General features: G+C 41.2%; 1 protein-coding gene across 7 annotated transcripts in view; it reads right to left on the bottom strand.

The window, feature by feature from the left end:
* Positions 1–22498, bottom strand: part of LOC129711302 (BTB/POZ domain-containing protein 2-like) — a 33905-nt gene extending 11407 nt beyond the window's left edge. For 2 of the 7 annotated variants that reach the window (XM_055658854.1, XM_055658857.1), the window contains exons 1-5: positions 21840–22498; positions 13163–13379; positions 9790–9963; positions 4193–4298; positions 1225–1422 (exon numbers count right to left, since the gene is read on the bottom strand). In XM_055658854.1, the coding sequence (XP_055514829.1) occupies positions 1225–1422; positions 4193–4298; positions 9790–9963; positions 13163–13379; positions 21840–22276 (1132 nt within the window). In that variant the 5' untranslated portion in view covers positions 22277–22498. Of the gene's footprint in view, positions 1–1224; positions 1423–4192; positions 4299–9789; positions 9964–13162; positions 13380–21060; positions 21187–21568; positions 21807–21839 lie in introns of those variants that run through there. The other 5 variants (XM_055658856.1, XM_055658861.1, XM_055658860.1 and 2 more) reach the window with 5 other exon arrangements.
* Positions 22499–24318: the final 1820 nt, after the last annotated feature.

The raw sequence follows: 24318 nt of genomic DNA, 5'->3' as shown, positions 1-24318 counted from the left end.
TTGATACTGTAATATTGAATTTCAAAATTAGACAAATAAGTTTCCTGCTTAGTATCTACTCAAATGAAACTAATTAGACACCACTGTCTTCAGGGCACCTGGACTGAAGGGAAGTTAACAAAACAAAATGGGTTTCTCATGGTAAATTGTGTACGTGAATATCATTGAGGATTGGATGGGCTTGTCTGTTATATTTCTCAGTCAAATAACTTGTTTGTAGTTTCTGTCCACATTTACACAAGAATGGATATTTAATGTAGCATAACATCAAAGAATGTTGAAACATGCAAATTTAAGTAGGACATAACTGAAAGGCTCGTGAAAAAAAAATGGTATTGCTTGATACAGGCATCATTGAAAAATGACAACTGTGGCTGATCAGAAGATTGCTCTAAACAATGCCAGGAAAAAAAATTGCCAGAGTGAAACTAATAGTCACAGTGAGTAACCATTTAGATTATTCATGAACACAATAAATGCTTTATTTAGTTCATTTTCCCATCCTGGTTCATTTTAGTTCATTTTCCCAGTCTACAGGTCCCCATGTGACCTATATGAATTTCTTTCAAGACATCTTGAATGGAAACCTCAAAGCACAGCAGAAATAACCTTGCTGAGGGATAATTAATGCACAGCAGACGTAAGCAACTTGCTGAGGGATAATGAACTATACCGTACTATACCGACATTTAATTGGAGAGGAACACTGCCAATTTCTAATTTTATAGAATTTATAATTGTTTTGTAATTTGTTGAAAAGATTCATGCCACGTTTGTACACGTCAATGCATTTAACCCAATTAAGAGTTTGAGCAGTGGCCAACCTGTGCAGTTAAAGGCGGACAAATCTGAACCAATAAAAAAAGGCCATGTTGAGGGAATGTCTGTTTATTTAAAAAAAACAGACATCACTATAAAAACAAAAGATTCAGGTCATGAATAGACATAAATCAATACTCTTATTCAAGTCAATATATTTATAATGGAAAATAACTGGTTAACAGATTGTTCCAATACTTCAAGCTGATGTGTTGATATCAAATTTTGACTTTTAGCCTATATGTCAAAACCAAGCATGTCAAAATGTACCACTGAAGAAAACAGTTAAAATAAAAAACAATTTAAAGTTTTTTCTGCTGGTTCTAAAATCCCATTGAGTTATAATAATGTAAATTTAAATATTAAGTAGTAAATTAACTTGTATCTTTAAATTTGCAGAATTACCTGCGGCAAACTCCTCAATAGTCATTAATGGAAACCGGATGAGCGACAATGCTTTTCCTAATACTTTACGTTTATTTTCAGGAGTGAGTTGAAGCTGCTGTCGTTGGCACTCTGCTTCAGCCCAACGAACCACAGCATTAAATAACCGAATTTCACGGATTCCTAGGGTATCACGTTCCAGCACCGCCATTAGTGTATCTGCAACAGAAACCAACATTAAGGCCAACAATTACAGTTACAAAATGAAATACATCTATTTTAACAAATGCACTTCTTCAGTGTCCAAAAAATGTCCTCCGTTTGTGGAACTGAATGTTCACATTAATGTCAGAATTGATGTCAGGGTGGCACAGCTAGTGAAGCTGCTGCCTCACAATGCCAGGGATCTAGGTTCAATCCTAACTTATCTCGCTGTCTATGTGGAGTTTTATGGGTTTTCTCCCATATCCCAAAGACGTGCAAGTTTGTAGGTTAACTGGCCTGTTTAAAAAAAAAGCTTCCCTGTATAAGGCATGGATGAGAAAGTGGGATAAAACAGACTTACTGTGAATGGATGGTCGATGGTCAGCATGGACTCGGTGGGCTGAAGAGCCTATTTTCATGCTGTATCTCAAAACTAAATTAGCATGCTTAAAGCAAGTGTTGTGAAGGTCACAATTGGTTCAAAAACCAGAAACAGATTGAAAAAAATGCCAAGTATGCAGCCAACTGAGTGCCAACTAGCTACTTGGAACACTGTAATATTCCTCTGAAAGCAGACGACTGCTATACTATTTGGCAAAGATGATTAAGCAAATATTAGATTGCCAAAAAGTACAAGAAAGGCAAAACCCACATGTATGCAGGGGAAAAAATGCATTTACACTGAATTTTGCATATAACAACCATCAGCAGTTCTTCTCAGCAATGGAAAAGTATCCAATTTGCATGCAGATTAACAAAATTGCTCGTGTACAATTGATCACAAATATGCTGTAGTTGCAAGAACATTCAATTCAAGCACTGGGCAAAGGATTTTAAAAATACCTTTATATATTTTAAACCCTTGTTCTCCAATTCTCAAAATACCAGTAACCTTCTGTAATTCTAATAATTGGAATGCTACCACAGCTTTAAGCTCATCAATCCCCTCTTTAGGTCTCTCCACTTCACTTAACTTAAAACCTACCCTCATGTTTTGTCTGTCCCAATATTCCCTTACTTGGCTTATTGTCAAATTTAGTTTGTGAAAAGCCATGTGACTTTATAGATACCAACATAAACGATAACGTGCTAGAAATATTCAGGGGATTGGGCACCGCCCATAGGGAGGAAACATAGTGTCCACTGACATTGCTTCCTGCCAATTTCCAGCAGTTTGTTTTATTTTAATATTTCCAGCATCAGCAGTATTTTGATTTTGGATTACTACAAGAATACAAATTATTATTACTTCTTGGGTGGCCCAGTCATTGATCTAATCTAATTTAGAGCTGATCATTATAAGGATCAACTGTTGTTAAAATTCCATCACATTGGTCCCTTATTCAGAAAAGTAGCTTTGAATTGTATACACCCAAATACGAAAAAGTTGAAGTTGCTGGAAATGTAAAACAGAATGGAAAATGCTAATAATTCAACAGGCAACATCTGCATCAAATAAAACGTAACATTTCAGCTTATAACCTTCCATCAAGACGCAAGTCTTATGGATATTTCAGCCATATCATTGGAGTTGAAGGATACCCTAGTTTTTGAGACTCAATTAGAGTCAAAGGTGCAAGGTCATCACCATGAAATATTAACTATGAAACTATTAAGAGGTAATTTTTCTAATGGGGGGCACCCTCAATTTGACTATACGCACGCCTTAATTGCTTAATGGGACCTGCCTGTTAATCTTTTAATGCCCCCCTTTAATTTTTATTTCCCCCCCCTCTTAATTTCTGGGGTGTCACAAGACTCACTGCTGGGACACCAGTTATTTACAATATATATTAATGATTTAGACGAGGGAATTAAATGTGACATCTCCAAGCTTGCAGATGACACAAAGCTGGGTGGCAGTGTGAGCTGCGAGGAGGATGCTATGAGGCTGCAGGGTGACTTGGATAGGTTGGGTGAGTGGGCAGATGCAGTCTAATGTGAGGTTATCCACTATGGTTGCAAGAACAGGAAGGCAGATTATTATCTGAACAGTGTCAGATTAGGAAAAGTGGAGGTGCAACAAGCCCTGGGTGTGATTGTACATCAGTCACTGAAAGTAAGCATGCAGGTACAGCAGGCAGTGAAGAAAGCTAATGGCATGTTGGCCTTCATAGCGAGAGGACTTGAATATATGAGCAAGGAGGTCCTATTGCAGTTGTACAGGGCCCTGGTGAGACCGCACCTGGAGTATTGTGTGCAGTTTTGGTCTCCTAATTTGAGGAAGGACATTCATGCTATTGAGGGAGTGCAGCGTAGGTTAATTCCCGGGATGACGGGACTGACATATGATGAAATGGGTCGACTTGGCTTGTATTCACTGGAACTTGGGATGGGAGGGGATCTTATAGAAACATATAAAATTCTTAAAGGATTGGACAGGCTAGATACAGGAAAAATGGTCCCAATGTTGCGGGAGTCCAGTGGGTCACAGTTTAAGAATAAGGGGTAGGCCATTTAGAACTGAGATGAGGAAAAATGTCTTCATCCAGAGTTGTGAATCTGTGGAATTCTCTGCCACAGAAGGCAGTGGAGGCCAAGTCACTGGATGTTTTCAAGAGAGAGCATGAATTAACTCTTAGGGCTAAAGGAATCAAGGGATATGGGGAAAAAGCAGGAACAGGGTACTGATTTTAGATGATCAGCCATGATCATGTTGAATGGCGGTGCTGGCTTGAAGGGTCAAATGGCCTGCTCCTGCACCTATTTTTCTATGTTTCTATGAAACTCATAACGTGAGGTGTTCAAAAAGCTTTAAAAGATGACAGATTCACCATATGCTCACCTAAATCTATATCTGTAAAACCTTCTGCATTGATTGCGTCTGAAGTATTTTTATCAATATTTTCCAGGCATAAACTGGCAAGCTGTGGTTCATCAAAGAGCCTAGCCTGCGGAGCAAATAAAACAATTGGATTAGTTTTATAGCCTTTACAGTCAAGCACACGCAAGGCTTCTGGAAATAACCAGTTTTGGTGACAAAAATAATTTTAGTCAAAAATATATATGCCATGCCAACGATATCTTATTAGTCTGGGACGTTACATTTTCAACAATCTAGGTAAAACACAAACATCTCATCTGAACCTACTGTTTGTGGCGTCAACTTTAAAATTAAAATTTTCACTATTTCATACAAATTGGCATAATTTATATTCTGAACAAACTTTTACAGATGTAATGACAAAAACAAAGAAAATTATCGGGAGAGGAGGGAGAGAAAGAAAAGCAATGCAGGTTAAACAAAACATCACCACCCACCCTGCGACCACCCTCCTCAAAAAACTCTCGCATTCCTTTTAAGAAAATGGCAAATAACACAACAATTTAATTGGCAAAGCAATCTCTCTAGTACTTGAAGGTAGCCAAAAATGCTGGAGAAACTCAGTGGCAGCATCTATGGAGCGAAGGAATAGATGACGTTTCGGGTCGAGACCCTTCTTTAGACTCGGTACTCGGTTAAAGTACTCAGTTTTCTAGTACTTGGTTAACATTTGCCATTTTATGTCAGTTCGGTGCTCCGTAATGCAACATGCTGCCAAGGAGTGAGATTCCAAACTGACACTTTTGTATTGTATTCTTGTATTCAAATTTTATTGTCGTTGCCTCACTTTGAGACAACGAAATGAATTTCCCGTACAGCAGTATCGTTAAAAAAAAATCACAAGAAAAATAATAAAAATAAATAATAAATAAATAATAAAACATATTAAAAAAAATAAAATTGAAATTGAATTAAAAATTTAACTAAAGCACAAACACAAAAAGTCCACAACACAACATAACATAAATGGCACCCAGGTTTTTAGCCTTTCCTGAACTCCTGGACTGCAACACTGGACACCGATAGTCTTATTTCTTTTTACGTTAGCACCTTTAATTTTAATCATCAAAGTCAGTGCCAAAGCTTTACAGAAATACTTCGGGTCTTTAGTCTGAAGGTAGTTATTGAATTGTATAATGTTGCAATCTGATAATGGCTTTACATTAAGTGGGGCGAAATTGATCAGATTTGACTAAAGAGTAAATAGATCGCTACTCATCCTCAATACGATTTGCAAAATGTAATTAAATTATACATTTCAGCAGGCACCCTATTGATCTGTACTTCAATTTTTCACACTTATGAGCTAATGGAAAAGTGTAAACCAGATCAGATAAACAGAAAATACAGATTTTACAACAGTTTGCTACAATGACAATATTATAAATCTAACCAATCTAAAAGAATAATTGAACCGGTATTTTACCACAAAATATTTGGAACGGAGATCAAGTTACATCATTAAGAAATAGTAACACATCTTTTCTGAAAGTTACTTTAAAATGAGTTGTGGAAAATCTGATTAGTCTCGATCCACGAAAGCCAAATACATGAAAGCATTATTAAAACTAGATGCATTGCTTCCTTAGCCTTTCAGAGTACAGTATTAAGGATCTTGTGCATTTTGTATCCTTCATATGAGTTACTGCAACGCCAGACTCTCTAACATCAACCTATCTTTTTCCTTAGGTTTAAAAATCTGCTACAGAATAAAGAGCACCAGGTTAAGCAATGTAAAAGCTGGAGTTGGCTTATGGATGTAGAATGCCAGCTGACAAGTTACCCTGCAACTAAATATTTTAGCTTTGTTTTAGTTTTAGTCTAGTTATTATCATATGTACCGAGGTACAGTGAAAAGCTTTTGTTGCGTGCTAACCAGTCAGCGGAAAAATACATGATTACAATCAGGTCATCCACAGTATACAGATACATGACAAAGGGTATAACATGAGTAACGTTTAGTGCTAGTTAAAGTCTAGTAAAATCCGATCAAAGATAGACTGCGAGTGTCCAATGAAATAGATAGTAGCTCAGGGCTGCACTCTAGTGTTGGTAGGATGGCTCAGTTACCCGAGAACAACTTGGAAGAAACAGTCCCTGAATACGGTTCTCCATTTGACAATAAAGACTACAAGAAAATCAGATCTCTGCTGCACAAATAATTAGCACTGCAAATTTGAACTTTGTTTAAAAAGCTTATTTCTACTCAAAGAATAAGCGAGTTCAGTATTCCGACTGCACATGCCCAGGTCATAGGTCACTCGCGATAAACATTCTCGGCAGCTGTGCTGCTGCATGTATACAGACCTGCGTTTCATCCGTAGTCAGGATCGAACCCGGGTCTCCGGCACTGCAAACGCTGTTGAATTGCTACTGGACCGTCCCCGTCCCCTCATGAGTGTCCCATCCATGTCCGGGGTGACCCTGGACTGATGGGACACCTGCCAAGGTATACAGCCAGCGTGGAGAAGCACTAACTCCAGGACTGTCGGTTAACCCGGCGGGACAGGCAGAGTTGAGCTAGAGTTTGCGATTTTGCTCCTCGCTGGCTGTATGCCGGGGCCGCCACTGCTCCACGCCAGTGTCCCGTCAGTCCAAGGTCACCCCGGACAGGGACGGGACACTCGGGAGGGGATGGTGCAGTAGCAATTTAGCAGCTCTTGCAGCGCCGGAGACCCGGGTTCGATCCTGACTACGGATGAAACGCAGGTCTGTATACATGCAGCAGCACAGTTGCCAAAAATGTTTATCGTGACTTTGACAAATCCCATGATCCCTTGCGTTTTTCGGAATATCGAACTCACTTATTACTCTATTTTAAAAATCTGAAATAACATGACTTCTGCTGATCAAAAAAGTGTGCCAATCAGATCAAACTGTAGTCAGTTCATTATTCTACGAATCGTAAATGGACTGCTCAGGACTGATTTTCAATGTACAATCTGCATCAATAAAATCGTTCTCAACATAATCCTTTTGTGCTTCAATAAACTTTACATGGAAGCAACTGCTGGCTGCTTAATCACTTGCTTTCAGTGTGATAGTGTGCCCAATCACTGTGTCATGACAGAGAACATCATGTCATAATAATCAAAAGAGCACTAAATCTTACCTTGTATCGAGCCAAATTTTAACTTAATAAAATAAGAATGAGTGCTACTGCTACTAAAGTTTATTCTATCAAACGTGCACCATTTATAATATTCTAGACCAAGGGGGACGTTAAGGGGACGGTTGTGGGTGGGCGGCCTTCGGCGTCACACCCTTGATATTATATTCATATTATTCTTTCGCTCCTTTTACCCCATCCCCCACCCTATTCACTCACGCATAACCCCAACTGCACAGGCATGGCTGGGGGGGGGGGGGGGGGGGGGGTAGGGGGGGGGGGTGGGGGGGTGGTGGGGGGGGGGCAGAGAAAGGGGGGGGGGGGGGGGAGAGGGAGAGAGAGGGGAGAGGGGTGAGAGGGGAGGGTGGGGGGGGGGTGGAGAGGGAGGAGGGGGGGGGTAGAGAGGGTGGGGGAGTGGAGGAGAGAGGAGAGAGGGAGGGGGAGGTAGAGAGAGGGGAGAGGGGTAGAGATTGAGGGGTGGGGGGGCGCGGCTTCACAGGGGAGGGCTGGTTCCCAAACGCAACCCTCCACCCCTCACCCATAGGACCCAATATTCACCATATTGAAAGTCTTTCCCTTAAGTGTCTTCCCTTAAAAATCTATATCACATCAGGAAAGGATTCTCAAAATCTTATACAATTGAAATCCACTCCCCCCCCATTATAATATATAAATATAAAAACAAACAGATCCATTGTGCTGTTGCAAGTAGAAATTCAATTGTTCAGTTTCAGGACATACAAGAAAACACCCTCGATTCTTGAATATCCTTTATCCTTCGGTCCCGAATTTGGTGGAGTCCAGAACCAGGGGCCACAGTTTAAGAATAAGGGGTAATCCATTTAGAACGGAGATGAGGAAACAATATTTCACACAGAGAGTTGTGGGTCTGTGGAATTCTCTGCCTCAGTGGGCTGTGGAGGCGGTTCTCTGGATACTTTCAAGAGAGAGCTAGATAGGGCTCTTAAAGAAAGCGGAGTCAGGGGATATGGGGTGAAGGCAGGAACGGGGTACCGATTGGGGATGATCAGCCATGATCACATTGAATGGCATTGCTGACTCGAAGGGCCGAATGGCCTACTCCTGCACCTATTGTCTATCTCATTTTCACAATGAGTAACTTTTGCCGACTTTGCTCACTTCAAAAAAAAAATCAAAAGTTGCAGGCAAGAATTGAGATTCTCATGGGCCCAAACTATGCTCGTCTTTGTGAGATAAATGGACCAATCTTCCTTTCAGTCATACTTGTCTGGTAGATTGACAAGTTAAATGTTTTCTCCATTTAATTTTTTATTTATTTTTTTTTTATATAACTTGCCAATTTCCACCTTGATCTTGCCTTCACAGGGTTCAACACTCCCTCCCTCCCTTCCCTTTCGGAACACTACACTCCCAACTTGGGCACTGGCTACACAAACATCCATTGTAATCCTACAGACTCCATTAGCTATCTCAGCTGTACATCTTTCCATCCTGCCTACTTTAAAACCTCCATTCCATTCTCCTGTTTGTATTTTAATCCTCTTGTATTTGCTTCGATGAAACACTCCAGAGGTGACTTTGAGATGTTTCCTTCGGTCTGAAGGACTGATTGATTCTCCTCTACTACAGTTGGCAGAACCATTGACCACATCTCATTTATAGACTGCTCCTCTTTTCTCATGCTTTTAATAATGTTTCTCTTTTCACCTGCTGAGTGTTTCCAGCATTTTCCACTTCAAAAATCTGCATTTCACATGCCCCCACCCACTCCCTGGGGGTTACATAATTCTCTCCATCTCATTCCCTCCAAATATCTTGAAAGCCTACTGCTTTAAATATGTAATCTATCAGACAAAAGTAAAATATATATGATCATTAAATCTAAGGAATGAAAGGCTAAAAATACAAGTGCATATAAAATGCAACTGAATAATAATTAGTGTCATTATATTTTAAACAGTTTGACCATTAAAATTAATAATTGAATTAAAGTCCATCTCTCCACATTCCAAAATACTACCAAGCAGGTTAAACAATTCTCCTTAAGTGATTGAGCCACCATGAAAACTTCTGCCTATCTGATACTGCTTCATTAAAATAATTCCATCACTGAAGCAAAAAAATACACACTGAATTGCCAACTTATTTTTAAACAACTATTTTCCAGATATCCAATATTTTTAAATATAATCAGGATGAAATGATTTTGATTGATTTGTGATCTCATGCAGCATAACACAGCTTAGCATATCACTATTGAATACATTTATGCAAGAGATTATATTGTGATCTTCAATGAGCTGGGGTTTTTTTTCCATTAATTTCCACAATTGAATACAAATGCAGTTATAATTACAGGTGATAAATAGAAAGCACAGGAAATTTAGTAGCTTGTTTACCCATCCAAAAAAAAAAAATCCACCAACAATTTTCTACTAGATTGCTTTTCAGGTCTCTCCTGCCCTACCTCTCCCTCTCCAACTTGGTCTCCTTCCTTAATTTCCTCGTCCCCGTTTAGTTCTCTCTCTCGATCCTCCCTGTTCCGTGGCCATACAGAAACTGAACCCTGGAATCCAGATGGCTGTCCCACGAATGCTTCACTTGACCTTATGCAGGTATTACCACATATAGCTCTGTGCCTCTGGAATATTATTAAAAACAGTTTTAAAAGCTGAAATTTTAAAATTTAAATACCACAGCTATGTATGGTACAAAAAGGACACATGATAGGGAACAATAATTTCAGCATAGAAAAATCAAGCTGCAAGACATCAATTGTGCTTGATTATATCCCACGGTTCCCTCTAAGTCATTGCTGTATTCCATGTATCTGATACAATAACTCCTAACATATCCTGCATCGTCTTTTCCAAAAATAAAGTAATTTCCTAGCTTTCCTATGAAACCAAAATAGTTTGTTACCTACTTTTCCAGGAATCCACCATTGAACAATTGGCTTTTAATCATCCCTATCCTTCAACTGTATGGCAAATTCCCAAGCCTATCCCCACTGGATTTCAGATTTGACTTTGATCCCTTTACTACCCATTTATCCATATTTCTCAGTTTCACCTATTACTCATCACTTTCCCCATACTTTTAACATGTTCAGCTGACGCAATTTCTCAAATACATTAAAGTATAGGTTAACAGCATTGTGTTTTTCATGCTGCAGGTCAGATATTTTGAAAGCAAGTTATAATATCTATTCAGGTGATCTTGTAGTGCATTTTTGCAGTTTCAACAGTAGAAAACATCAGGATATGCAGAGTAGAGCTTTTTTGAATATTGTTTGAATTTTGGCAACTCTCCAAAAAATTAAATATTCAACATGTGTTTGATCATAAGTTGCCTCAGGTTTTTGCCAATATTAAAAATCTCTAATACTAGGTTATGCTGCATCGGATCTTACACAATGAAATTCAAATTCTCAGGCCCAACACAGCAGGACAGTCTAAAGGTGCTCAGATTATGAAATCGATTCAAGCTACTACAGTTCCCAAGAATCTAGATAAGTTTAAATTGAATCTTGATAACTATCAGTTTACATACTCACTCCTTCAGAATTCCAGTATTGGCTAATTTAATCAACGTATCTAACAAATGTGATGATTCAAACCCAGAAATATACCGTATTTCCCGGCAATTCACCAGAGTCGAAGACGCACTCCCATTTTGATTTGCTAAATTTTTAAAAGAAAGGGCTGGTGGGACAGGATCAAGGGTTTGGTTTGGTCCATAGAAAGGAAGATGTGAAACTCCTTCAAGGAGGCAATGAGGATCGGGGAGCCTCCATCTTCGCCTGTCCCACAATGCGCTGTGGGGTTCAGAGGGACGGGGACTTCCTGGCTCAAGGAGGTGACATAACGGGGAGAGAGAGTGAGAGCGAGAGAGAGAGAGAGAGAGAGCGAGAGCCCGGGACAGAGCAGCCAGCCTTCCGCCCAGTAACGACCCGCCAACCACCACCTCCACTGGTTGCGCCTGTGCCGAAAGACACCGTGACTGGCTGGCAGGCCAGCCGGCAGAAGGTGCTGAGGTGGCGGCCGGTTCCACTGTCCGGTCCCGGCGGCCGCTCGCAACCACCCGAATTACTGAGTGAGTTGTTGGCATGATCCCCGACCCTTTCCTTCTCAACGCTCCTGCCCTCCCCACAACTTTACCCCTGGCGGCCCAGCCAAGTTTACTACTTTCTGCAGCCCAGGCCCTGCTGACCCGGGCCAGACTCCCCCACACGCTGTGAAAGGAACTCTTTCCACCCCCACCCCCCAGCGACGCTGTCCTTTTACAACCGTTTCGCACTTCACAGCCGCTTCCCATCTACTACCAGCAATGAGGGATAGACTTGGCTATCCCTCAGTTCAGCAACATCGTTCTTGATGTTGTTGTACTGAGGGATAGCCAAGTCTACTTTTCTTGGCTTACAATCTAACCTTTATTGCCGGGAAATACGATACCTACAGCATGCCTCACATTTCTGCCTAGTTTATTTAAATTATGTCTTAACCACAACCAATCCACTCCATGGCCTAATCCTAATCAGCAGCACAATGACATGCAAGAGAAATTTAGTGTGATTTTTCTCTAGATTTTATTTTCTCCCATGGAAAAAATGAACAACTTAAAATTACTACCTTCTCCCTGCCCCCACACTTTAAAGATTTTGAACTCAACAGAAATGGCAAACTGATCCACTGTCTCAGTCGCGTTTAAATCAGTATATTTATAATGATATATAAAGGTACATTTGACCAATAAAACCTCCCATTCAATGTGTATTAAAGTATAATTATATAAAATGATAAGGAACTTGTTTTTACTTTTCATTACAAGTTTATGATTAAATTCAAATTAAGTGTATCCTGCTGTGATCATTTAAAAACCTGTATTTTCAATTTATGAATTACCAGCTGCTCTTCATTTATCCAAAATTTGCTAATCTCTTTACTTAAAAAGGTTCAGACAAGCTTTACTTGTGGTTTGTGAATAAACGTGTCCAGCAGGTATGGAGCCATATATATTTGGCCCCCAGTCCAAGCTTCATCACGTAATTAGAGTCACCATTAGAAGGACATTTGGCTATGGTTGAGAATATTTTCTTGTTCTGATGAAACGTCACTGGTTTGAAAGTCTCCCTCCACAAACCATGTCTGACCCAAGTATTTCCAGCATTCACAACATTTTACATTTGCACATCAAGGAAAGATTACTTTTGAAATAGAGACAAGTATTAGACCGTAATAATCAAAAAAGATGATTACAGAGATCAAGTGGTTGATAAGGGAAATTCGTTTTTTTTTATTGTCTGGGCTCAAGTAGAGATGTCAAGTTTGAGGAAACTGAATGCCAATCGTGATGCCCTGTGAATCCTAATACAAGTCATTACGTGTAGACTGGACAAGGAAGTATCACGTTCCATTGTAACATTCAAGATTTATGAGACTTAATGCAACACATCAGTTTAGTAAGTAAATTCTGAAACGCTGAATATTGGCAGCTTCACTGCCAATGGTTAAGTAGGTCAATCTTGAGCAGGACAGTCATCATCTGGCAGTTAAACAATGAACTGGGTTAAGTAAATTGATGGGAAAATTCCTTTCATGAATTCTTTTCCAGCACATTCTTTCTTAAAGCTAGCCCATCCAAGATAAATGAGCCCAGTGACGAAAATTTCCTTTACGCAATGCAACAGCAAGGTAGACCAAAGCCAGTTCTTCAGCATTGTAACACGTCATGTTTATTCTGGAGGCTGTTTGTAATATCTTGCTTTTTAAGCACAGAGGTCACATCTCAAAATCAAAATTGTAGGCTTATAAACTTTGAGTAATAGGATCAACACTTACCATTTTTCTGAGTTTCTTCTGCAGACAGTTATCATGCACGACATGAATGTTCCAACGTACCTGTGTAAGAAGCATAAATGCATTGTCTGCTCGGAGATTCTTCTTCAAGAACTCCACACAGTGTGCTTCAAGGGCAGGTACTGCATACTTTTTAGCTGTGTACAATGTAGTCATAACAGTCTCTGGCCCAATCTGGACTTCGTCGGAATACAGGAATCTGGAGTGGAAAATAAAGCATTCAATGGTCAGTTATTTGACCAAAACCGAAAAATAACACACATGCAGCCTGGTGCAAACATGAATTTGATTGTGCTGTGACAAAGTGGGCTATGATTTTACTATGCAAATGCACGGCAAGAGGCTAGGTACACAAACGTAAATAATTTGCAAGAATATTTTTCATCGAGTTCAAATAAGCAATAGTTTGCATTGCTTAGCAAGGAACAAGCAGAGAAACAATATATTTAGTCTTTTCTACCAATAGAATCATATAAAATATTGATTCAGAAATGTTGAAATAACGAATTCATTTTGTAGACCCTTTAGAAGTATTTAGTTTGAAAAGTTGGTATGGGCTTCACAATTGTGCACTTTTCTGTTAATATGGTGCTCCATGTTGAAATTCTGTATTCTGGAAAAATGTAGGGAACATGCTTGGTTAAGTTCTGTCACTGGACATGATTTGTGTCTATATTTGGAACCACTGGTCAATTATTTGACACGATTACCTACAGTAGTGAAAAATATTCCTGATAATCCTGAAGTTGTCAAATATTATTTTCTTACAAAATGAGTTTCATTTGTCTTCAAACCATTGAAGTGATGCTTACTCTTTGCATACACAATTAATAGAGTAAATCTGAATCCTCTGCAGATGTAATCCTAGATGTTGTGCATTTTACCCCGCTAAATTTTGGGTAGAATACATGTCTTTTTGAGCAGTCCCTTGGAATGAAGGACGAGTTATTTGGGCTATAATGTGGACCTGCAAACAGTCACAGATGAGGTGCCTGACATAGCGGGTACGAGGGTGCTTACCGCCATTTATGCTGGCCATCTGTGCGCTCTTGAGAGTCAAGTGTTTGTCATATGTGCCAACAAAACCTCGATTAAATATTTACTTGCAGCAGTTTAACAGGCCCATAAATACAATAGACACAAATTATATATTTTTTTAATTCAATAAATTAACTATAATACCAAAATACCTAGTACAATAGAAGTTCATTGTTGCTGAGGTTAGTGTCGTGTAATGTTCACGAGCCTGATGGCTGCTAGAAGAACCTATTCTTGAACCTGGTGGTCAGTTTTCAGGCTCCCGTACCCCTTTCCTGACAATAGGAATGAAATGAGAACGTGGCTAGGGTGGGGTGGGCCTTTAATGATATTTGCCTTATTGAGGCAATACCTCCAATTAGAATAGAATAGTTTCTTTATTGTCATTGTAACATGAACCATGTACAACGAAATTTAAAAATGTCAGCCAGTCAGTGCACCATTCAAACATTTCTAAAAGCTAACGATACATACAAGATAAAATATTAAAAGATAAACTAAAATAAATATCATGAAAATAGCACGCATAAACCCTCCATCCTTCTGTCGATTTCACAGTGTACCATAGTCCCTTAGTATGTATCGCCCCTGCGTTCCTTGGCGGCTACATTTAGTGCTTTTATAGCAGTGGGGTAAAAACTGTTTTTAAGTCTGTTTGTCCTTGTCCTCGTAGATCTGTACCGTCTGCCTGACGGCAACAGTTCAAACGGGGAGTGTCCGGGGTGGGAAATGTCCTTTATAATACTCTGGGATTTTTTGATGCAGCGGGAACTGTGTAAGTCCTCCAAGGTAAGGAGAGGGCAGCCGACAATCCTCTGGGCGTTGTCAATGGCCCTCTGGAGCGATTTCCTCTGAGCCGCTGTGCAGCTGGTGTACCATACACATACACAGTTTAAATTTTGTTGTACATGGTTCATGTTACAATGATAATAAAGAAACTATTCTATTCTATTCTAATACCTCCAATTAGTCTCTTTAGGTTAGGAGGTCAGTTCCTATGGTGGACAAGGTGGCATCTACCTCGCTTTGTAATCTCATTCGTTCTTGGGAGTTTGAGTTACCAAACCAGAGAGACCATGATGCAAACAGTCATTATGCATTCTACCATTTACCTGTGGAAGTACAATGGAGTATTCCTTGATATACTCAATCTCCTTACATTTCTCAGGAAGTAGAGTCATTGATGGCCTTTGTTTGTCATTACACCAATGTGCTGGGCGCAGGACAGATTTGCAGATATATGCACACCCAGGAACTTCTTGTTGACTCTACTCTGCTGTCCCGTCAATGAAGACAGGTTTGTGGATCCTCAGCCTTCCTCGTCTAAAATCAACAATCAGTTCCTTGGTTTTACTGATGTTGAGAGGAAGGTTGGCGTCTCTGGCACCATTCCATTAAATGTTCAATCTCCCTCCCGTACTTCGACACGTTATTGCCAATTATTCAACCAACAATGCTGGTATCGTCAGCAAATTTAAAGATGCCATTGAAACTGTGTCTAAAAACGTAGTCATTGATACGGAGAGATTAGAGCGGGGACCAAGCACACAGCCTTAAAGTGCACTTGTGCTAATGGTTATTGAGGGGGAAATGCTGCTGCCAATTCACACTGCTTGTGATCCATCAGTGAGGAAATCAAATGAACCAGTAGGACAGGGATAAGCCACTCAGATCTCAGTTTGAAAAGTTTAGAGGCGTTGGTGGTGTTGAAAACCGAGCTGCAGTCATTGAACAACAGCCTGACATACATGTGTAGAAAAGATGTCTGAAGAGAGGTCTCGACCCGAAACGTCACATTCCTTCTTTCCAAAGATGCTGCCTGTCACGCTGAGTTACTCCAGCATTTTGTATCTAGCCTGACGTACATGTTCCTATTATCCGAATAGTCCAGAGCCAGCAAGATCACATTCCCTGTTGATCTATAATGGTCGGAGGCAAATTTGTAATGGGTCCAGGACCTTATTAAAGGAAGATAATATACATCATAAATAGCCTCTGAGCACTTATCACCGCAGACATTAGTGCCACAGGTTGGTAGAGTCAGAGGCATTGCACCTTACTCTTATTGAGAACAGGTATTATTGATACCCTTTTAAAGCAGGTGAGAACCTTGGACCTTAGCAATGAGAGGCTGAAGATGTTCAAATACTCCCAAGTTTTAAGAACTGAACCAGATACACCATCAAGGCTGGATTGTGTGAGCTCAGCCTCATGAAGGATTTTCTGACATCGGCTTCAATATCTGAGAATACAATGTCATTGGACGCTGTGTTGACCTGACAAGGTACATCATTGCTCTCCTTCACAAAACTAGCATAGAAAACATTAAGCTCCTCCAAGAACATTGCTTCACTACATGTTGAGCTACCATTTGGTTTCACCTGGTTGGAGGCCCTGCCACAGTTATCAAATGTCAGTCTCATCCTCCAGTTTAGAGAAAGTGTCTCTTTGCCTGTCTGATGAACATATCGAGGTCATACCTGGGCTTCCTATAGAAACCGGCATTGTCAGACTTGAATACCCAAGATCTGGTCTTCAGTAGATTACTGACTTCATTGTTCAAGCAAGGATTCTGGTGAGGGAACACTTGTGTGTCTTAGTGGGAACACACTCCTCCACACATTTCTTAAAGAAGTCAGGAACAATTGTGGCATATTTGTTCAGGTCCATTGCCGAGTCCTCGAACATTACCCAGTCTACTGACGGCAAGCAGTTGTGGAGTTGTCTAGCTCCCCTGACCAATCTGTGCAGTCCTCTACGCTGGGCCTCGCTCTTCAGTCGCTGCCTATACGCAGGTAGGAGTTCGCCCAGGTGTCTGATTTCCCAAAGTGATGGTGAGGGAAGGAGCAAAAGGCATCCTTGTAGCAATGGTCGAGAGTATTTGATCTTCTGGTGCTGCAGGATGCGTGGTGGTAGTTTGTGAGCTGCTAATTAGCCTTGTTGAAGTCCCCAGCTATGATGGCAAAGGTGTCAGGGTATGTCACCCAGTGCTTGTTGACCACCGCATACAGCTCCTCCAATGCTAGTCAAACCCTGAGACAAGATGATGGAGAATGGTAGGAAGGGATGGCACTTCACTACTAATTGTTTTAGGTGCAGAGAATTAGAGACTCAATATTCCAATACTGGACCAAATACAACCATTCCATTTTGAGGCTCTAATAACATCCTCGGATCATTTCCTTGTGGCAGATTGCAGTGCCAAAAGGCATTAGCATTTGGGAATCTGTTGTCAGATTTGAAAATTGTGTAATTATGGCCTCCATGCTGGGAATTTGGCATGTGAAAGGACACTAATGTGGTTCTCTTATCCTGTGTGTTGATTTGGAGAAGTTTACAGAACGGGCATTGTTGGTACTTCTCCTGTGCTTTTGCAGTGCTCGCTGTGGACTGTCTCAGATTATTTGACTGTGTTTAGAGAGAGGTTTACAGTCTTGATTTTCTTGCACAGCTAAAACTTGGCACACTGAAAGTGATGGGAATTTCAAAGTCTGCTTTCATGCAAAAAGTGGGCCAGATTTTCCAGGACCTTTATTGTCAAGGAGTGGTGTTGTACAAAGTGAGTAGAGGACATCAGTTTAACAAGGGTTACGAGCAGGCCGCATTATTTCATACGTTTCATTGATCAAAAGATATCCAAGGGCTTGGAGGGAGATTGGAAATGTGGTACCGAGGTAAATGATCACTGATGATTGCACTGAACGATGATGAAGGCTTAAAGGGACAAATGGCCTGCGTCTTCTTTCTAGATTTCAAATCCATTTTTATTTATATCACCCGGACCTCGAAACTATGATATAAACAGAAGATTTAAGAACAACCAATTTTGAAGGTCTCATGGACCCAGTAAAGAAACACCTTCTCAGACAACACCTCGCACAACCACATTGCCCATAACCAGTTAGATTTGCAAAACGTACACAAGAGTTGGACTGCTCTAGAGTACGCCACAAGCATCGTTTAAGTAGAAATACAAGGCTGATGATTAGCAGGTGCAATAATTGAATTCCTTAAGCAAGACCTATCAATAGTGGCCAGAACACATTTAGCAGGTTTGCCATTTTCAAGTTAGACACACATTTTTTTAAATTACATGCATGGGGGAATACCCTTTGAAAATATAAAGCAAAATTTAACTTTACGAATTTAACTTACAGTAAAAGTTTAAAAGTAAAAATGTAACTTACTGTAAGACTAATAATTCGTTATGCAATTTTTCAGAAATACCAATGGTTTGGCATTGACTTAACAGGTGCCAATTCCCATGCTCCCTCTAAACTCACCTAGTTCTGTATCTCCTGCTTCCTTGAAACAAACGAGAGCACCAGAAAATATATTATACTACAATGCTACGCAACATCTGAAAAAAATGGTTTAAATGTACTAGATATTGACTGGAATAACATCCGTCCAGAAAATCTGCCAGCCCGGCACCACCAAAACCCCAAGCCTGCTGGAGAAAACAGTTTTACAGCAATCGGAAAACCTCAAAAAGAATCGCAAAACAACTCCTGTGTTGCATGCTAGCTCGTCTCAAGGAAGAATATTATCAGTAATAAAATCACAACTCGCATCAACGCTACCTCGAGTACATTACATTTCAAAAACAGTATTTATCAAAATGTTAACAAATAAAGCCCTTCACAAATAAGATGGTTAAATCTACCTTTTCTTATATGTTCACATGAATTTACAGCAAAGAGAAATGCTTGCAGGAGCTTTGCACAAATTGGTCGCCTTGCATGTGCAACAGATTTTGTCATGGTGTGACTAATTAGTGACACTAAACATACAAAATAGGACAATCTATATGATTAAATCAAGGTGGTTGCAGCTAGATGGCTTTACTGAGTACCATGAGAATTGAGACCCTGCCTTTACTTAGACAAAGTCTAACTACAGCTATGCTAACAAAAGCCAATCATTTTATTTCATCTAATCTTGGTTGCAAGACATCTGAACAAAGATAGCCAGCAGTAAACTAAACATAAAATAATACAATGCTAAGATTTAAACATTTATTTGGGCCAGTGAAATGCACTTATAGTGAAGATTAACACTTTGCCACCAATTAGCAAGCTACTTTTAAAACTACTAGTTTCCGTTCTAAACATGATTTTGCACCATGGTCACATTTTTTGGAGCAGCCATGGTCACATTACTATTCTATTCAATAAACCAACAGGAACACACACACATATATGAATCTAACCTATTCAACAGTTTGCGAAAAAGCTTTCTAAATCCTAAAACGGACTTGCGATTTATATGTTTATTGAAGGAAATCTAATATTCATTTGGAAAGAAAAAGATTCATCAACTCCACTCTTGGCCAAGTGCACACCTACATCCAAGACCAAAATCCACTCAAATTGTTGTTATCAAATGTTTAACATACTTAAATATCCAAAAACTTATTCCGAAAAGTGTGATCAAGCTAAAGTTACCAAATTTTCAGTATTGTTTCTTTAAATTCCTCAGATGTGGAAATAAACATTTTACAATTAAATAACAATCAGTTAAATGGGAGCCTGCTTTAAATTCACTCTTTGTTCTTGTATTGCATATTAGTATTGGAGAAACAGCACCTCATATTTCATTTGGGTAGCTTGCAACCCAGTGGTATAAACGTTGAACTCTCTCATTTTAGGTAACTTCTACATACGTTCTCTCTCTCCCTCCCCCCCCACTTTCCACTCTCTTTCTCCACTGAAAGTCAGTTAACCAATTCTACAGTTCGGAATGATGTATCCCTTTTGGTATCACATCTTCCATAGCCAACAATTGCTCCACTATCAGTCTGAAGAAGGGTCCCGACCCAAAATGTCACCTATCCATTTGCTCCAGGGATGCCGCCTGACCCGCTGAGTTACTCCAGCATTTTGTGTCGATCCCCAATGACCAAGCAGGTAAAGGCAAGGTATAGAAAGCTAAGGACTTAGAGTGGATGTGGGATTAGTGCCTATGGACAAAAAGGTCCACAAGGACATCGTAGGCTTAAGGGCCCATCTGTGTTTCACAACAATGGCCTTTTGTACAAATGAGACAAGAAGCCACAGCTTTAATTCCCATGATGTAACTATCTTTGGAAGAAAATATTATTCAGGGTTGTATTTATTCCTCTGGTACCAAATACTTCCAGAGAGCGTGCACATATCATAAATAACAAGACCAATTGTGCTAATTCTCACAGTTGAATAACCCACTGTCACTATCCAGATTCAAATAAAATAAAATGCCGCTAATATACATACAAATCAAACTGTCACTCTATTGTACGCTGCATCCACACTTTTAAGCACGTTTTGAAAGATACCAATATAAATAAGTCATAATAATTAGAAACCAGGAGAAAAATTGAGAGACATTGCTAACAACATCTCCACTGTGCAAGATGCATATCGAACATGTAAGGTCACACTCCAACCCAGCTTAGCACAGTAAAGCTGTGCATTTTGCGATAGCGCTGTATATGAAGCTTAAAGGAGGGGAATAAAACAATGTTCAAAACAGTGGGAGGGAGGGCAGTGGAACGGATGTTCAATTCCACATCAGAGCGCAAGTGCAAAGAAGGCGTGGCATTAAACAGAAAAATCTGAAAAAGAAAAAAGGGAAACAAAACATAGATAGCTTATATTGAAAAGAATCAAAATAGGAAATGCTTTGTAAAATAACAAATGTTATTTAAATACGAATGTTGGATTGACGAATTGTGACCACTTTAAGTTGCTCCGCTGCGAGTTAATAAATAAAACGAAAATATAATGTAATAAATCAAATGAGATGTCTCCGTTTCCACAGAAGTGTTAAATCTTGCATACATTATCCAACAAAAAGCATACCTCGTCACCGGCAAAAACATAGGTTTGGGCAATCTAATGGGAATACCTTTTTTAAAAAAAAAAGATGGGGGTTGGTAAGTCTGCCAGGAGGCTCTGGTCCAGAGAGCCCCGGCATCAGACAGTGCTGTAATCTCTTGCGGACCACTTGAATGAATGGCTGGAGATGCAAGAGACCGACCGCCCTCCCTCCCTCTCGCCACAGGGCGTGATCCAGAGAGAAAACCACCTCTTCTCTGCGGTTTTCTCGAAGAAAAAAGCTACAGGCTAAATAACGGCGGGCCGAGAAAACTCCTTGCACGAAAGAATATTGATTAATTTTTAAAAGAATAATGAAATTGAAAAATGCCTATAATCACCAGAGTCATGCGAAACAAGTAATTTCATTGTATTCTACTGTACACGAACAAATTAATCTGAATCCGAATAATAAAATGGAGAAAGCATAACAATGGGAATCAAGAGAAACTGACCGTCAAAAAACGGATTTTTAAAAAATAGGAACATTTACCCGTTAAAAGTAATAAAATGAGAATAGTCGTGTCGGCGAATGGAACAAGATGGCAAAGCTGCCTGCTGACGGATACAATGGTGGGGGAGGAAGGATTAAAAAGCTTGCCATCCTCGAGGAATGGCCGCCGCTGAGCGGAGCCGCCGCTCGCTGCCGGTGACCGAGCGAGTGACCAGCCGACCGGGCGCGGTGGCCAGGCCTCGGGCCGGCCGTTTAAATGTTTAAACCGTCAACCGCCACAACGGCCGCCCGGTGCCGAGGCCGCACTCACTTGAGCAGCGCGAGGAAGGCGGCGGGCTCCACGTCGGGCAGCTCGATCTCGGTGGAGGTGGTGGCCATGCCACCGTTGAACATGGCGTCGAAGACGGCGCTGCCGACGGCCAGCACGAAACGGTGAGCGGGGATGCGCTGCGTCCCCATCCCCTTGCCCACCAGGAAGTGCACGTCGCTCAGGATCTCGTTGTTGAACAGGAAGGCGAAGCGCTCCTTCACTGTCGTCTTCGTGGCCTGCCAGTTGTACATGGGCTCCCGGTAAATCACCACGGCGGCGGCTGCAGCGGCCGCCGCTGCCGCACCCCCTCCCGGGCCGGCTCCCAGTATCGAGGGAGGTGGCGACGTGCCGGTGGCGAGGGTCGGGCTGCCCGAACCGCCGCCATTAGGAACGTTCACTCTGTTGCAGGCGCTGAGGTTGCTCCCTCCCGCCGCCATCTTGAAGTGGCATCTGTTTACAAACAGCGAGCTGGGCAGCGTGGCCTCCTTAAAGGCAGCGGGGAGGCCGAGGTAGCTCACTCTCCCCACTCACGCCCGCTGCACGGTCGCACAGGAAGTCCTGGAGGTTGCAAAGAAAGACAGGAAGCAATCCTTCCCATCCCACAAACTATAAGGTGAAAACCCCAATAAAGGTTGTTCACAGCCCTGCTTTCCTCTCAGTTCATGATTTTCCAAGCTGGAGCAATCACGCCCACACACTCAGAAATGTGCCTCTGCTGCTGCCCTGGGGACATTTAGTACGAACTTCCTGTCTCAGGTAGTGAAGAAGAAGACCCTCAGCCAGTGGTGGGTCAAATAATTATTTGCCAGCCTCATGACCACTGGTTTTGACTTTCTCATCAATACGTGGCTTGTGATGGAAGGTTGTGTGTTGACCACAACAGTCCTCAATGCTCTGGGGAATGGCAGAAGATAGACGGCTCGAACTGCCTCAATAAAACTCTCAGAACTCTGCCTCTATTACACGTCCAATTCCATCACTTACCTATCATCCAGAGTGTGTGTACAACAACGTAGCCTGCTGTCACGGATGGCTGTCCCAGCCTGAACTTGAAGATAGAATAGAGAACGGTACAACATAGGAACAGGTCTTTTGGCCCATAATGTCTGCGTCAAACATAATGCGAAGAGCAACTCTTATCTGCCTGCACATAATCAATATCTCTCCATTCTCTGCAATACCTATCTGCCTATCCAAAAGTTTCTGAAATTCACAATCGTATTTCCCTCCATCATGGTAGTGGACAGTGCGTTCCATGCACTCATTATTCTGCGTGGAAAAAAAAAACTTGTCCTGCATATCTCGTTTAAACTTCGCCCCTCTCACCTTAAAGTTGCACCCTCTCATATTTGACATTTCCACCCTGGGAAAAGGGTTCTGTTTGTCTACCCCATCTGTGCCTCTCATACTTTTATGTACTTCTATCAGGTCTCACCTCAACCATCAGTGTTCAAGATAAATTATCTGATACTCTACTTTCATACTTCCAAGCTTGGCTTTGTCAGGATGGTGACAGGGATGACCTAGTTGCTACCGGGAACCGCACTGCTTCACTGTTGTGGTTCAACATGATGCCAACTCACTCGAGTAATTTCTTCAGCCTCAGCTAGACATCCAGGGTCCACAGATGGGACGGGGAACACTGATCCACAGGCACCTGATCTGGGTTGTGCCCTCACAGCTGAAGAGCAGCAAGGCTCAGATTGTGGCTGGTCTCATACCAGCGCTTCTGGACAACAACTGCACCATCAAGAAGATGCTGGTGGAAATAATTCATGCCATGGCCAAGGGAGGCTGCCTGGATCAATGAATAAAATCATGTCCTTTATCCTGGACCACTATATCCTTTCCAGGAACTTGGGTAACCCATTTCCTACTGCATAAAGATATGTGTCACCAAGATTGAACTGCAATATTTGAAGTTATGATGTTCTTCCTGACAGATCTGGAGAGCAAGGAGGGTATACACTGCTCCACTTCATCAGTATGCCCCAGTATACCAGCTTCCTGACAATACAGTGTTACACTGCAAGATGAGTTGCCTGGAAAAAACGAGATTGGAAATACTCCCTCATTTTCCGAGGAAAAAGGTTTTCTGAGTGCTCAGACACTCATAGCAATTTGTAGCAATTTGCTGCCAACAGAGGAGAAAGGCTGTACTGCGGCTGTACTGGGCTGCCTGCAGATCATGAGCCTAAACAGCTGTGCTGCAGTCGTGGAAATGTGGGAGAAGCAGATTTTGAGGCTGGCCAGTGATTGGACGGAGAGGTCAGAACAAACCCTGCCCCATCAGGACTGGAAAGAGAAATTGCTCCAGCCATTGTCCTACACCCTGACCACCATCGCAAAGGAACAATGAAATTTCTTCCACAATCTGTCAATCAGTGCCTGAGAGTGGACCGGGCCGATCTGTGACAGAGTGCAAGAGCTTTCCCTATCTGTCCATCTGTATGCTCTGACTGAGATGGTCTCGGAGCCC

The sequence above is a fragment of the Leucoraja erinacea genome, chromosome 29 (genome assembly GCF_028641065.1).
Source record: "Leucoraja erinacea ecotype New England chromosome 29, Leri_hhj_1, whole genome shotgun sequence".
Classification (NCBI taxonomy): domain Eukaryota; kingdom Metazoa; phylum Chordata; class Chondrichthyes; order Rajiformes; family Rajidae; genus Leucoraja; species Leucoraja erinaceus.
Note: the sequence above shows the minus strand (reverse complement) of the source record. Positions and strands in the feature narration are given on the sequence as shown.